Source organism: Microtus oregoni, unplaced genomic scaffold (assembly GCF_018167655.1).
Source record: "Microtus oregoni isolate MIOR12 unplaced genomic scaffold, Mior012 000016F_ref0000370, whole genome shotgun sequence".
Lineage (NCBI taxonomy): Eukaryota > Metazoa > Chordata > Mammalia > Rodentia > Cricetidae > Microtus > Microtus oregoni.
The window spans coordinates 4,659,083-4,675,507 of NW_024543075.1; the positions used below are offsets into that span (position 1 = coordinate 4,659,083).

The 16,425-nt window shown below is 42.9% G+C and overlaps 1 protein-coding gene across 1 annotated transcript; it reads right to left on the minus strand.

Annotated features, from left to right (window-relative positions):
- Positions 1–14,396: 14,396 nt before the first annotated feature.
- LOC121457815 (olfactory receptor 13A1-like) lies at positions 14,397–15,338 on the minus strand. The gene has a single exon (XM_041666833.1). It carries the CDS (start codon positions 15,330–15,332, stop codon positions 14,397–14,399), a length of 936 nt encoding a protein of 311 aa, XP_041522767.1. The 5' UTR covers positions 15,333–15,338.
- Positions 15,339–16,425: the final 1,087 nt, after the last annotated feature.

Here is a 16,425-nt window from a genome sequence, read left to right on the forward strand (position 1 = left end):
AAAAAGAGATCAATAAAATGATAAAGTAAGGTGAAATATGGGATAAAGAGCAGAAGAGGGATTGTGCAGAGCATATGTAACACCAAAACCTTTAAAAACATATTACAGAATGAAACCTGTTGCAGTAGAAGCTTCCTAAAATATATGTATATACAGGCATAAAAATTTTAAGTAGTGGGGGACAATATCTCAATTAGACACCACATGCTGCCAAATGAAAGTCCTGTAGCAGGAATGAGTTAACTCTAAGAGATGCTGATCACTAGGTCCCATTGACTCTCAGACATTACAAGGTATTTCTATTATTCCTGGTTATCTTCCAGAATGTGATAGTAAAATCCTACTTCTGGAGATACCATTATAACTTGAATCATAAACATGGAGAAATCAAGTGGGTACTGGTCTTTAAGCATCACCCCTATGCTAGCTTCCATAGTAATTGAAGATTCTATGCACGTTACTTGAGAAGAAAAACATCATCCTCAGTCTCACCCAGCTCTGGACCCTATGGGCTACAATAACAACATGCTTGACAAGATATGCTCACTGGTGTAAGAGTGGCACAAATGTTATGGGTAACTAACCACCTTCTGGCTGAATTTATGGCCCACTTGGAACTGCTGACAAGGTCAAGGAACTGTGGCAATATAGATCATTGGCCTATGTATTCATCAGATAAGAGGGATGAAGAAGAGGTAATATATATGCACAGAGGAATGTTATCCAACCATACAAGCATGATGCCTTTTAGAAATAAGTGGATGGGAAAGGAGAACATTGTCAAGAAAAATAAACCAGACACAGAAAGACAGATACCACCTTTATCTCTCACAAGTGGAAACCAGAAAACTCTGTCTTAGCAGAATAATGATTGACAGATGTGATAAATGGTAAAGGTGAGGAAGTGCTAAGGGAGACAGGACAATGGGAACCAAGCACATTTAGACAGAAACATTGGTTCTATGACTCTGCATCATGGAGTGACTACATGCCGCAGTCATCCCTTATGTGTTTGCAAATAACATGAAGGCAGGAGCTCAAAGCTTGAGAAGACAGAAATGACAAAGTCACAGAAATATAAACATTTACTGAGAATATGTGTACACATATTGACATATCAACCTATATCCCAACAACATATGCAGTGACCGTCTATTACTAATAACAGTATTGATTGACAGAATTCATGATAGCTTTTGTTATTCATGACATCCATTCAGAAAAATATATTAGAAAAGTCTTATATCAACATAAAACAGTATGGATGGAGTCTAAAGTTTAAGACGAGCACAATAACTGTTCACAGTGAAGTTATGTGGGTTCATGGGAGGGAAATGCACTCACAACCTGATCTGTAACAGAAGATGCACACCTGTGTCACCTCCTAATTACTGTGACCTGAACAAGAGGGTATAGAGGACTTTTGAAAATGTCTTGCGTCTTCATATAACTGCTACATGAAGGGAGTATTTGAAGCCTGGTTAAAAAATGGAAACCTCTTCTTTAAATGAACCTTCAAACCTATAAAGAAAGATCACTTTTATGTGTTAAGTTTCCTTTAATGAAAGCTTTGGAATTCATCATCCAAATCTTTGAAGTGTGTTAGAGCAAACGGAAACTGTATTTAGGGTAATGGGAGCCCCATCTTTTAAAGAGGAGAGAGTAACGGGAATGGGGAGAGTGTGACCTCTGTGGAACTGGACTATTCCTGGAGAGATCGCACAGAGACATGTCTTCTGAACAGTGGGACATAATGCCTTTGCTACTCTAGGAATCCCAAAGCAGCATCTATGCTCGTACATTCACTTTGCAGCAGTGGGAGATAGAAGGTTAGTGTATGCACAGCTCTCACAGGTCTGGACAGAACAGAAGTACATCAATGATTCCATATCATGTGTGTCAAATTTTCTGATCAAATCTGTATCAGCCGCATTGATAAATAAGGTGTTCCACCTGTGTTCACTGAGAACACTTAGAAACAAGAATAGAATGATTGCAATGAACACCCGAAGGCTGACAACATGATCCCTCAGTAGAGGGACAAGGAGCAGGTTCAAGACCTGGGCATTGACAGTGTGGTGACAGCCTGTAAGATTCTTAGTGTTGTGATGAATAAGAAGTACCTCTCCTAGGAGACACAGACACCATCAGGGCTCTATTTTTTTTTTTTACCCTGAAGTTCCTAGACCAGTAACAACTAGTGATACCAGACAGGTGCCCAATACTGGGATTACCAAGTCTATATTGAAGCTGGCTAGCAAACTGGAGGAGTGGAGGAGGGGGAGGGAAATGGGAGGCTGGGAGGAGACGGAATTTTTTTTTTCAATAAAAAAAAAAGAACCACCAGTGGGAAGGAGATTAGAAGTTTATCGCCATGACTATGAATCTGTGATGGACAAAGACTGGGTTAGGCACAGCACTTTCACAGTCTCAGTTCCCTGAAGAGTATGTGTCTTCTTCACAGGAAAAGTGATATGGAGTAGACAGAGGAACCCCAGTGTTTGTACTATCAGAGAAGACAGACTACAGAGAGAAGAGATCGGTGGGAACTCACTTTGGGGTACAAAGACTGCCATTTTACCTGCATTTGTCACCTAAGGACCTGTCTTACTGTTATACCTCACAAACTAATGGACAGGTTTTTCTTTTTTCTTCTTCCTTCCATTCTATCTTTCTTTTGTGTAATATTTTGCATGCATGATGGGAAGTAGAATTCTACTTCTGGAGAATTATAAATAAATAATTATTCTTTTCATAATTCTATGTTTAGCAAACAATATTTTGATGCCTATCATTCATATTGGCCTAGCAGACAATATTATCTTACTCAGATGTGATATTGTTATATAGAGGGGAAATTAATAAATAATTTTCCCAAATGGTCAGCCATACACATTGTGAACCAGAGATTACAGTTGAGTACACCCATGCCCTTTTCCCATAATTCTCTCTTCATGGTTGTGCATTTAATTTTGATTGCTCGTATTCCCATTTGTGCCTAAGTAGATGTGGGAGAATCTAGTATACAGGTGGTGGAGTTTGTGGCAGAGCAATTTCACAACAAATACTCATGACTACATGTAAGCCAGATCTCAGCAAGGCTGAATGAAAAACCTTCAGAAGCTGAACCTCGACCAGGAGCAATGCAGCTGTCACAATCACAAACTGGCGAGTCTGCAGATCCCATGATAGTTCCTCAAAAATTGGTAGAGGAAATCTTTACACTTGCAGCCCTTTTATACAAAGCCCTCCCCCTTTTTATTCACCTATTTTTCTAGCTACTTCTGTTTAGATGAATATAATTGTTTCTTTAAATTACTCCCAGTCATGGAAAACCTTATCTGTTGCAGACTGTATGGCTAGCACCAGAAGGCTGGGCTGTGTTTTCAACTCCATGGAAGGCGAGGGTCATTTTTTGAACATCAACATTAAACTCTGGACAATAGGGTAAGAGAATCTCTTTGTGGCATTTTCTTACCATCCTCTCTGGATGATATGACCAAACAAGACACCACTCAACTCCTATGTAGTTATGCATATAGATAGACAGACAGACAGATAGATAGGGAGATAAATAGACAGACATACAGATAGATATAGATATATAATATATTCATCTAAACCTGTTGATTTCATTTCAACATTAGTGTGAATATTGTGCATGACAAATAAAGAAGTCAGATTTTGAACATAAGGAACAAATAACAGATAAATAAACTCTCTCATCATGATTGGAATCTAGACATTCTCCTGTTTCTACAATGGAGCATGAAACCACATCTTTCTGTCATAATCTTTTCTCTGACCCAGAACTCTTTTTCAATCTCAGAACTCACTGAGAACATAAGTTGTTGACCCTCTGTGCTGATACCCAAATACTGGAATAAATGGCACTTCCATAGTGAGACTTTTGTTTTGAACTCCACTGTGAGCTGGAAGAGCCACACAGTGGAAATTAAACTCCCACTTACCTTTATCTGTCACAGTGAACTCAGGTGACAGATGGCTCCCACAAAGGTGCCCATGGCTGAGCACAGACTCTCTTTTCCTACAAGCGCCAAGTCTTTAGTGTCCCTCTGAAGCTCCTGTCCTTCATAAATACCAGTGATTTTCTGAGACCAGGGACAAGTGTTTGTCCTAGGGACTCCTGGGATAGAAACTGAAGGAGAACGCTCTTAGGATTAATTAAAGGGGACTTGTGGCTTCATGACCCACGCTCCCTGCAGAATGATGTGGAGGAGGATGGTCAAGGGAGTTTCATAATATCAGTAGCAGCAGTCTCTCCTTTATACCTCCCTCCACCAACACTCTGCATGCTTCTCCCAAAATTTGGTTGGTATTCTTATGACTTGTTTGGAAGGTCTCACATTGATATAAATGAACTCTTCTGTATTCTTCTGAGAGTACTTCATTTGACTTTTACACTCACACAATGGGTTTATTCTAAGTATGTTCTATATCTGTGCCTTCCTTACCTCTTCTTACACTCAAGCCTTTCAATGTTATTGTTATGATTCCAGCATTTCCATTCTGTTTGCTACATTTATAAGCATTTAAAATATAAGTCAGTCTTGAGACTATATATATATGGCACTATACATCATAACAGTTTTTATTTAGTAATATACATTAATATTCATATACGTATATGCAGTCAATAACAAATAGTAAATAAAAAGCTACCATGATTTGGAGGGGAGCCTGGGAGGAATATATGGGAAAGTTTTGAGAGAAAAAGGAACAGAATAAAAATTAAAATCAAATTATAATCTCAACAAATTTTATTTATTTTTTTTTGAAAGCAAATCATTTTTATTAGAAAGCAAACATGTAAAGGAATAATATATCTTATATTGCTCCTTTAACTTAAATCAGCTAGATCTATCTTTCTAGTTTGGGCTAAAAGAATGACTGCTGAGCATCTGCTAGGAATTGATGGGAAATGTAAACTTTTGTGTTGTCAAGCTCTCTGAAAAACGTTAGTCTCATCTCACATACTAGAATTCAAAAGACATGGATAGCTGTTTCCTTCAGTAGTGTGTTGACTACAGAGTCCACTGAGTAATTTTTTTTTTTGATACTTTAGGTCTAGTTCTCACTAGAAATTCTTTAACTGGCTTCTTTTTTTTTATTTTTTTAACTTTTTTTTTTATTGAGAAAAGAGAAAAAAAAACAAATTTCCTCCTCCTCCCAGCCTCCCATTTCCCTCCCCCTCCTCCCACCCTTCTCCCCCTCCCCCCACTCCTCTCCCCCCTCCCTCTCCAGCCCAAAGAGCAGTCAGATTTCCCTGCCCTGTGGTAAGTCCTAGGTCCTCCCCCCTCCGTGCATTTCTAGGAAGGTGAACATCCAAACTGGCTAGGCTCCCACAAAGCCAGAACATTACGTAGGTTCAAAACCCCGTGCCATTGTCCTTGGGTTCTCATCAGCCCTCATTGTTCGCCATGCTCAGAGAGTCCAGTTTTATCCCATGCTTTTTCAGTCACAGTCCAACTGGCCTTGGTGAGCTCCCAATAGATCAGCTCCACTGTCTCAGTGGGTGGGTGCTCCCCAAAATTGCCGGGGAGAAAATTGAGATCTTGGGGGTGGGGTGGGATGGGGGTAAGGGGAGATGGGGAGAGAGGGGGGAGAGGGGGAGAATGGGGGGGAGCTGGGGAAAGGGGGAGGATTGGGATGAAGGAAGGTTGGATGGGGGAGCACGGAAGCACGGTTCTTAGTTAAGGGAGCCACCTTAGGGTTGGCAAGAGACTTGAACCTAGAGTGGCTCCCAGATACCCAAGCCGAGGTCCCCAGTTAGTTCTTTGGGCAGCTGAGGATGGGGAACCTGAAATGACCCTATCCTAGAGCAATACTGACGAATATCTTGCATATCATCATAGAACCTTCATCTGGTGATGGATGGAGACAGAGACAGAGACCCACACTGGAGCACTGGACTGAGCTCCCAAGGTCCCGATGAGGAGCAGAAGGAGGGAGAACATGAGCAAATCTCAACAAATTTTAAAGATAAAATTTATTCAAAATTTTGCCGGGCAGTGGTGGCACATGTCTTTTATCCCAGAACTCGGGAGGCAGAGGCAGGCAGATCTCTGTGAGTTGGAGGCCAGCCTGGTCTACAAGAGCTAGTTCCAAGACAGGCTCGAAAGCGATGGAGAAACCCTGTCTCGAAAACTTAAAAAAAATATTCAAAATTTTATGTGTCTTCAGATTCTTCATTAAAAATCCATAAATAAAATCAATTTAATTACAATTTTAATTGAATAATAATTTCTCACACAATAAATTTTGATTGTAATTACCTCCAACTCCACGATTCTTCCTGTTGTGCTTTCCTGTCACTTTAAGGGACAAGCCACGCCCACTTACATTACCTCTGACCTGCCCGCTGCCATCTTGGCCTTTTCCTTTTCTGCTTTCTTGACGTGCGCATGTGCCTTATCTCTTTCTCTCCTTTTATCTCTTCTCTCTCTCTGTCTCTCTGTCTCTCTCTCTCCCTCTCTTTGTAATAAATATTTTATCTTTATGCCTATCTTTTGTGTTTATGTGTCTGTTACCTGCCACCACCGCATGCCTTCCCGGTGGGAAACTTGGCGTGTGCCCTCCCGCTGGTGGGAAACTGTAGCTGTTTGTTTTATGGCGGGCTCTGCCAGCCCGCACAGAGATCGTTCTTAAGAATAACACTTCCTACCCACCCAACTCCATGTCTTTTCATCTTCTCTGTCTTTAGAAAAAAAAACAACAAAAATGAGCAAATGCAATAAACAAACACACACAACCAAAGTCCACAAAAACAGAAAGTCAGAAATTGTGATATATAAGTAAAAGTAGAGAAAGAGAAGAAGCAGCCAACCAAACAAAAAAATCCTGTTCAGATAGTTTTTGTTTTCCATTCCTGCTGGTCATGGGGCCCCCACATAAGCAGGGTTTGTATACCCAGTGATGCTCTATTGGTCATAGGGCCCCCACATAAGCAGGGTTTGTATACCCAGTGATGCTCTATTGGTCATGGGGCCCCCACATAAACAGGGTTTGTATACCCAGTGATGCTTTATTGGTCATGGGGCCCCCACATAAGCAGGGTTTGTATACCCAGTGATGCTCTATTGGTCATGGGGCCCCCACATAAACAGGGTTTGTATACCCAGTGATGCTCTATTGGTCATGGGGCCCCCACATAAGCAGGGTTTGTATACCCAGTGATGCTCTATTGGTGAGAATGGATTATCACTGAGTACTCCAAGGTCTCTTTCTATTTGCACATTGCAAGGCTGTGGACTTCTGCCTTTGCTCCCATGTGTTACAGGGGAAGACCTCTGATGATGGTTGAGTGAGACACTGATCTATGAGTATGGCAGATGTTTTTTAGGAGTCAGTTTGTTGCTACTTACCTTATCAGAACTACAGTGCTTGGTGTTCCCCTTGTTTCATGCCCTATATAGTCTCATGTTTCTGGCCATTGGAACAGTGTCAGGCATGGGTTCTACTCACAGCGAAGACCTTACATCCAGTTAAGTAGTGGTTGAATACTCCCAAAACTTTTGTGCCTCTGTTACAACAGTTTATCATGCAAAGAGTTCACCAATGTAGTTTGAGGTGGGTAGTATTCACCTTCCTGTTGCTGCTTTCATATTTTTAACACCTGAAAATATTTTATTGTATAAATCTACCCCTAATTTTATTAATTAACCTATTAACAGACATCTATAGTGTTTTCAATTTCTGGGATTTATGAGTAGAACAGCAATTAACACTGATTATAATTATAGTTTTCCTTAGTTATGATAAAAATAAAGAAGATATAAATATTGTAACTGTAATTCTTGCTTGATATCTTTTTTGTTATATGTAATTTTACTATGTTATAGTTAAAACCTTCCTTTTTATTTAAACAGAAAAGAGGAGACAATGTGGGAAGTCCTTCTGTATTTGTGATGCTTTTATTGGTTAATGAATAAAGAAACTGATTTGAGCCTATAGCAGGGCAGAAAAGAGCTAGGCGGGGGGGGGGGGGGAACTAAACTGAATGCTTGAAGAAAGAGGGTGGAGTCAGGGAGTTGCCAGAGGGGAAAGACAGGAGCTGCTAGTTGAAACCTTGCTGCTAGGCCTCAAGCCTCATGGTAAAATATAAAATGATGGAAATGGGTTGGTTGATTCTAGATGTAAGAGCTAGCTAGTAATATGCTTAAGTGATTGGCAAGCAGTGATTAAATTAATATAGTTTCTATGTGGTTATTTTGGGTGTGGGCAGCTGGGAACAAATAAATGGCCTTCTTACTATGGTCTCAGGTCTTGATGTGCAGGAATGGCAACTCTCCTCTGCCCATGAGTCACAAAGCAGATGAGGATTGGGGACAGCTGCCCCATGACTCACCCATATCTCCACTAACAGGGTTGGCTCTGTTGTACTGCTCTGGTGGGGTTCAAAGCCTGCTTTCCCCCATCTTGTGTTGCAGCTTGTGGGAATTAGGGATGGCTCCCCCACTCTTATGACCAAAGGATCATCTCTCCCATCTGCCCCAGGCATTGATAGTTGGAAGGGATAGCAATTTTCCTCTGCTGGTACTGTCACAAGACAGATAAGAAGCTGGGACTGCTCTCCCATGCTCACACCTTTAGGGCTGGCTCACCCACGTCTTTGTTAATAGAGCTGGTTCTATTTTTCCACTCTGGTGAGGTACAGGACCTGCTCTCCTGAATGTTGCAGCTGGTGGGGGTAGGGACAGCTCTCCTACTCTTATGACCACATGACTAGTCTTCTACCTGCCACAGAACAGATGAGTAATGGGGACAGATCTCCTCCTAACCCCAGACTGCTCATCAATGCCAGGGGCAGGTGAGAGAGCAAGACCTGTGGTCATAAGACCTGGTAGGCTGTCCCTGACCTCCACATGCTGAAACACTTGGAAAAGTAGGTTCTGCACTTTGCCAGGGCAGCTAAATAGAGCCAACTCTGTTAGCAGAGGTGTGAGTGACCCAGTCCCCAAACTGTGACCATGTGACAGCATGCATTTCCCATCTGCTGGACCAACCTACAGCTGCCCAGGCCCAGACCCAGGGTTATGCCTCACCTGCCCCAACATTCACCCTATCTATGATCTGTTGGGACGGATCACGTGAAGGCACCTGACCCACAGACCCCAAAGTTTCAGGATCTCCAAGACATGGGTTGGCAGCTGGAGGGCCAGGAAGAGTCTTAGTGGGGGCTCAGCATTGATCATGAGGTGGAGACCAGAGGCCTCGAATTAGACTCTTTGCGATACACGCTTGGAACAGAGATATATGAAGAAAAGGCATACAGTGTGATTGCATAGTCTTATTGGAGCGTCCATGATAAGCCTTTAAATTTTATCCCTATTTCTAATGACATAGTAATGGCATGCTCCAAGGCTGGTCATAGGAGACCAACATTCCTGCACCTCTGAAGTTAGCTCATGTTCCTTCGAATACTCCTAAGGCTTTCTCAAGATTGGATCATACTTTATTCTAATAGACAAGATTGAGCTTGAGTTGAATAGCAATTGGTGGCTGATGTGAGGCCAGTCTGGAGGCCAACACTCTAGGGAACTTCAGCATTAATTTTCATAGGAGAGGGTCAGCCTCTCTCATTCCTTAGTACTCTTCCCTGCCATTTTCTTTTCTTCTGAAAAGAGCAAGTCACTGTGTGGCTGGGTGTGAACTCCTTAGGTTCATAGGGGCTTTTTTCTTACTGAATGTGTTAGTGACACCAAGTTTTCCCAACAGGGCTCTACCAGCACATCAAGAAGAAAATGAGTTCAGTACCGTGTCCAAGGTTTCCTTCCCAAGTGGTGTTCCAAGAGTAGGTACAGGTCCCTGTGGTACCTTGGGTAGTTGTTATCTTCTTAGTGAGTGGCCCAGGGACTGGGTCAGAACTCAATGGACTGCACCATTATCCACCAGGAAAAAGAGAGTTCTGCCACTTACTTTCCCTGTGATGATGGGTTCCTGGGGACTCATGGTATTGATCAATGCCCCCATCTATTTGATGCTATCAGATTGAGGATATATCATTTTTTAACTCTACATGGTGTGCACTCATTCCTCATTCTTCCAAGGTCCTTTTTTTTTTGAATTTGCACAGTGATCCTATTGAAACTGATTTGTTCACCTGGAATACTTTTGTTTTCTGCTGGGCCCCTCAATGAACACAGCTACCCTCATTCTGACCAGTCTCCTGTCCTTCTCTGGGTTTTTACTGTTAAAAACCTGCTAGCTAGTTCTAAAACCTGTGACCTATTCATTCCATTGGACTTTTCTAATTTTTATAACTTCCTGTGAATATCTGGGGTGGACTGGGTGAGAAAAGCAATATTAATAGTCTGCTGTTTTTCTGGGGCATCTGGGTCAATGGGGGTAACCTCCAGTAATCCTCCTGGCAGGAACCCAGCAAGAGATTCCTGATCTCCCTGAATTACCTTAGACACCTTTGAGAGATGAGCTGGCCTTCTAATGACTCACTCATTCTGGTCAGTAGGGCCTGGGGGTGTGTTTCCAGTGCCCCTGACCTTGGTCAGGAATGGGATCCCAGCTTGGTAAAGTTGAGGGAGCATTCACTTGGCTCTTCTTTCTGTGTCTACCCTGCTTACCCTCGGACCTGTTGCAGACTTCTCGCCTTCAGATATGGTTTGATCTCTCTCCTCAGTGGTAAAAAGGGCACCCAGTGGCTGCATACAATCATCCCGTGTGGCTTGATGAGTAAAGAAAACAGTTCCAGCAGATTGATGAGGGCCTGAAGTGTCTCTGAGAATGGAATAATCTGGGTCTTCCAGTTATGTAAGTCACTGGTTGGAAAAGGAAGATGAACTAGAAAAGGATCTCTGGGCCTTTACTCCCTCCCAGCTCCTTGTTCTGCTGGGAGAGATAAACTATTGGCGATGCCTTTCTTAGGAGAACAGCTTGTATCTGGCTTACATTGTTTAGAGAAATTCCAGCACACTTTGATTCTGTGAAGGTGAGGTAGACAGGTCAAGATAGATTCTTGGGACAGCAGGTACATGGTCACCTTCAGACACAGTTGGGTTCTGGATTGACTGGAGGCAGGGCATGTCTACATCTTCCACCACAGGGGCCAGAACAGAGAGTGCAGACATTTTATTTGGATTTTTGACTCATTGTTTTGGCAACTAAACAGAGACACTTGTTTAAAACACAACATTTCAGCCAAGGAGGGAGCTCTAGGAGGAGGGAGAGCCTATTATCAATCTTAGGGAACTGGTCAGAGTGGCCAGGGTTCCCTGAGAGCACTTGACAGACTCTCTTGGCAGTTTGAGTGTTGACTGACCCTGCATCTGGTCATTCTAGTTCACATGGAGTACAATTTCGGTCACATCTCAACTCTGTCGTCCACTCCCTGGAACTCCTGGAAGATTTGCAGCATGAAATTCAAAGGAGACTTGGCTGTACTCAGTGTGATTCCCATTTTAGCAACAAATACTACAAGCACACCAGAAAACACAAATCTATCAAATAAAAACACATGACTTAAAAAGACAGACTGTCCACACAGGCTGAGGAGAACAGACAAACACAGTTGTGGTGGCCACCTTCATTCTTATGCCACAACCAAGGGTATAGGAGGATGTCTCTGTTCTATCACTGAAGACTGGGTCTCTGATCACGACCAATCTCCCATCTTTCTCTAAATATCCTGACTCCTTGATCAATTTACCCATTGGTTCTATTTCAAGTGCCTATTTGCCGGAAATGTTGGCTTTCATTTTGTTATCAATTTGCAAAGTTATGGAGGAAACAGTCTGGTTTTCCCTGGGTGCCCAGTTCCACAAACATGCTCCCCCTGACATAAGCCTCAGCCTCTGAGCGCCAGTACTTGCCCTCATCCAGGGCTTGTCCCCGACTAGTGACTCTAATTCATGCAGCAATGGTTGAGCTTCTCTGGGCCTCCAAGTCTGTCTCACACTTGCCTCTGTATTCTCCATCCCTGAGTCGGCCATCTTCAGGATCTCTCTGGGGTCTCCAAATATTACAGAGTTCAAGACCACTGGTAAAAAATCCACAGGCTCAGTTCAGATTATGATTAGTTTATTAAAACTAATAGACTTGAGACAGTCTCTAACCCAAATCAGAGGCATGTGATGAGGAACTGAGTGAGGAAGGCTTTAAAAGGTAAAAATGAGAACAAATCTTGGCATATCTGCACAAGCAAACTACAGGAGTCATAGAGCTGTTCTGCTCTGCAAAGATTGAGCAGTCAAGGAAACCTCAAAATAGTTTTTTAATTCTGGCATTAGCAAGTTACAGGAGCCAAGCTTTAGCAATTAGGCATATGATAACAAGCAGATGGTTTTACCTGCACAGTCTTGGTGGGGGTCAAGGAGTCAGGGTTACTGGGAACTTCATTCAGGAGCTTGAGTCAGAGATAAACGGCTCTTAGGTACCAGGATGGATGTCTAGCACAGAATGAAGTTTCTCTAGCCATCACACCACCATGATGAGAATGGCCGAATGACGTATCTAAGAGCTGTGTGCATGTGTGTGTGTGTGAACATGTGTGGACTGGGTGTTTGGGTGGTTGTCAGTTGTTCTGCCGCTTACACAGCAGTCGTGAGACCAGCAACAGATGGAAAGGTACAGAAGGTGATGTGAAGCAAACAGTGCCAGAGAAACCAACAGGTGAGACAGGCGAAGAAGGCGAAGAAGGAGTAGCATTTAAGAATAGAGAAGTAAGCTGATGAAGAATGTGTTAGAGCATCATTTTAGCAACAATTTCTGCAGATGCTGCCCTTTCTCCACTGAGTAGTTGACCCACAGTGATGCACCAGTGTTACTCTTTATTGTCACCATGGCTGGATTAAAATAACCTAGGAAATCACTGAGGGACACTTCTGTCCATGCAGCTGAGAGTGTTTCCAGGAAAGAATTACTGAAGCAGGGGATCCACTCTCCACGTGGGCAACATCATCCCTGGTACTGGGGACTAGAAAGCCTGAGCTAAAGAGAAAGGAAAAAAACCAGTTGAACACAGGAGTTCCTCTAATATATGTTCTGGCCACTCTGAGGGAGGAAGCTTCTGCACTACATATGCCCACTACCATGAGGCCCCACTTTACAATACAGCAGAACAAATAGCCAAGTGTCTATGGAATGGTTCCTCTGAAAACATGAGATAGGATAAATGTTTTTGAGAAGGTATTTTGCCCACAAGGATGAAGAGCTAATTAATACAACATTTCTGATTTGCATCATAAGCTCTAGTGTGGAGTAGCATTTAAGAATAGAGAAGTAAGCTGATGAAGAATGTGTTAGAGCATCATTTTAGCAACAATTTCTGCAGATGCTGCCCTTTCTCCACTGAGTAGTTGACCCACAGTATCTTAGCAGGGGTCACAGACACACTTCTCCTTCCTCTTTCTGCTTCCTCTTCCTATATTCTGTTATCAAAGAATTTTAGTTTATCTAGGAGCAATTGGTACAATTGTTCAATGCAAAACAGACTCCGTGTGTGTGTGTGTGTGTGTGCGCGCGCGCGTGTGCATGCGCGCACGCATGCACACATGTTTTTTGATTTGTTTTGGTACTGTTTTGTTTTATCGGTTTGGATTTGTTTTGGTTATTTTTTGTGCTTTGTTTGAGAGACAGAGACAGAGAAAGATTGGGTGAGTAGCAAAATGGGTAAGCAGGCTCTGGAAGGAGTTGTGGAGGTGGGGAAATATAATGCAATGTTTTACCCTAGCATTTTTGTCTGTGATCTATTTTTTGATAATTTGGATTTATATTGTGGTGTAAGACTTTCCCATTACCCTTGGCATGTAAACATTCATCTTGTTTCCCCAAAGCATCATGTTGGAAATAATTACCCTTTCTCATGTCATCATTGTCATAAGTACCCTTGACTGACATATGTGAGTTAATTTTTGAAACTTAAACTCAATCTCTGCTCCAGAGATGACCTCTTTCTTCATCCCAGCTTTGATTTCCACAGCTCACTAGGGAGTTGTGAAATGGAGAACCCAAGTTACTCAACTTTGTTTTCCCAAGACCCTGTGGCTATGCTTGTCCCTCAAGATTCCTTATGAAGTTTAGATTCTTAGCCGTTGTTCTGAACAAAGCCCTGGGATGTTTGCAGGGTGACACTGGAGGAAAGGGCTTTGTTTTGTGACCATCACCGTTGTCACCTACAGAAATCTTGCAGTCCAGGAACATGGAATCTCCATTTAGATAAACTTTAATTACCTTTGAAATTGGTTGTGTTTATCAGGAAATAAAGCTTAAATTTTTTCATTGCCTCTAAAAATATGTAGTCCTTGCATTAGAGAATGGTTTTTTTTAATCAGAAAGAGGTACATCCATGCTCCATGAGGCTGCTCTCAAGATTGCACATGGAAGAAGAGGTCAGGCCAGGAAAACAGCCTGCATATCTCCATTTAATGTGAGAAAGAGGGCAAGAGTCTCCCCAGGGCCAGCTTGACATCCTTGTTCCTCAGTGTATAGATGAGGGGGTTCAGGGTTGGGCTGAGGACCGAGTACAGCACGGAAGTCACTTTGCTTCTTTCTGGGCTGTAGCTGGAAGCAGGACTGATGTAGGCACAGAACACAGATGAGTAGTACACACAGACCACGATGAGGTGGGAGGAGCAGGTAGAAAAGGCCTTCTTCTTGCCCTCAGCAGAACGCATACGCAGGATGCTGGCAATGATGCAGCCATAGGAGAGCAAGGTGAGGAAGAAGTTGATGCCTCCATAAAAGGCATCTGCCATGAGAGTCATGATGCTATTCACATATGTGGAGCTGCAGGAGAGGAGGAGGAGTGGGGGGATCTCACAGAAGAAGTGAGTGATGACGTTGGGGCCACAGAATGACAGCCGTGCCGTCAGACCAGTGTTGATGGATGAATTCAGAGCACAGATGGACCACACACTCATGGCCAGAACCACACACAGACGTGGGCTCATCCTAGAGCTATAGTGCAGGGGGTGGCAGATGGCCACATAGCGGTCATAGGCCATGACCGTGAGCAGCAGCAGCTCGGAGGATGCAGACCAGGCAAGGAAGAAGAGCTGAGTCATGCACCCCTTGAAGGAGATGGTGTTTTCCTTAGATACTAGGCCAAGCAGTGCCTTGGGCATCACAGAAGAGGTGCAGACAATATCCATGGTGGCCAGGTTGCACAGGAAAAAGTACATGGGACTGTGGAGTCCAGTGCTGGAGGTGACCAAAACAATGATGACAATGTTGCCTATGAGAGCCATTGTGTAGAGGGTCAGGAAGCAGCCAATCAGGAGCAGTCTTAGACTAGGGTGCTCAGAGAACCCTTCCAGCACAAACTCTGTCACCATTGTCTGGTTGGGACTCAACATCATGATGGAGAGTATCTGTCCACTGCTGTGTTTGCTGTGTTCTGAAGAAGTACCAGTTTACCACTTCAAAGTAGGCTTTCCAGACTTGGTTATCTCAAAATTCTTGCTGTCAGAACGGGGGGAGTGAGTGCATTTCCTTCATCGAATCCTCTTCTCCCTTATTGTCTGTACCACACCATTTGAAACCAAAGATATTTTATTTACGTTGCATTTTCCACCTAGAAACTTTCCCTGTGTACATTTGGGTCAAAAGGGAATCTGTTCCTGCTTCATCTTGAGCATGTGGGTTGAGTGAAGCATCCTCACTCAGGACCTGCCTGTGCTCTACTTCTCTGTACATGACCACTGCGCTGTGCTGACAGTGCTGGAAACACAGCTGTACCCCTCTCTGCTACAGCAGGTATATTCAATCTGATGGCAACTTTTAAATGGACGCACACTCTTGTACCTTAGTATCCAAGCTGCTGGCCCCTCACTCCCTTTTCCTCTCTGATATTAGGAATGGAGGCTCTCTTACTCATCTCTAGGTGATAATTTTAATTCCTCATGGCCAAATAACATGTATGTTTGAATTTTACTTACTGTGATTTCCCCGTGTTTGAAAATGTCCTGATTCTCATTCACTGCAAGTATATCACCCTGAGATCATTTCTCTATATCTGAACCTAGAAACCCCAAAATACTTCTGAAGTTTTCTGTCTCAAAAAAAAAAAAACCCACAGGGACATCAACACCAACACACCCACAGCTGAGATCATTGCATGGTCTACGGACATTTCTGTGTGCTTACAGTGGCCTTATATTGAAAGTTTATCATCATCTTTCCAGTGGTTTAAGATACTTCTTTTTAGAGTGCAGCTCCATCTCTCTGACTCTTGGTTTTACCTTTAGTCTATGCCCTCGATAGGTCCTCAGTAGATCCCTATTCCATGAGCCTAGAATGGTGTTCTGTATCTTCTTACCTCCCTTACTCAACTGACCCTGAAGCCTGGAGGTATAGTTTTCAAAACATTGTAATTATTTTTTGTGCTACTTCTCTAGAAATATTCTTTGCTTTGCATCCCCTGCAGTGCCCAAGATCAAAGAACGTTATCTT

Bases quoted from the DNA above. Each gene is read 5' to 3' on its own strand.
- LOC121457815 (XM_041666833.1), bottom strand. From the start codon at position 15,332: ATGATGTTGAGTCCCAACCAGACAATGGTGACAGAGTTTGTGCTGGAA.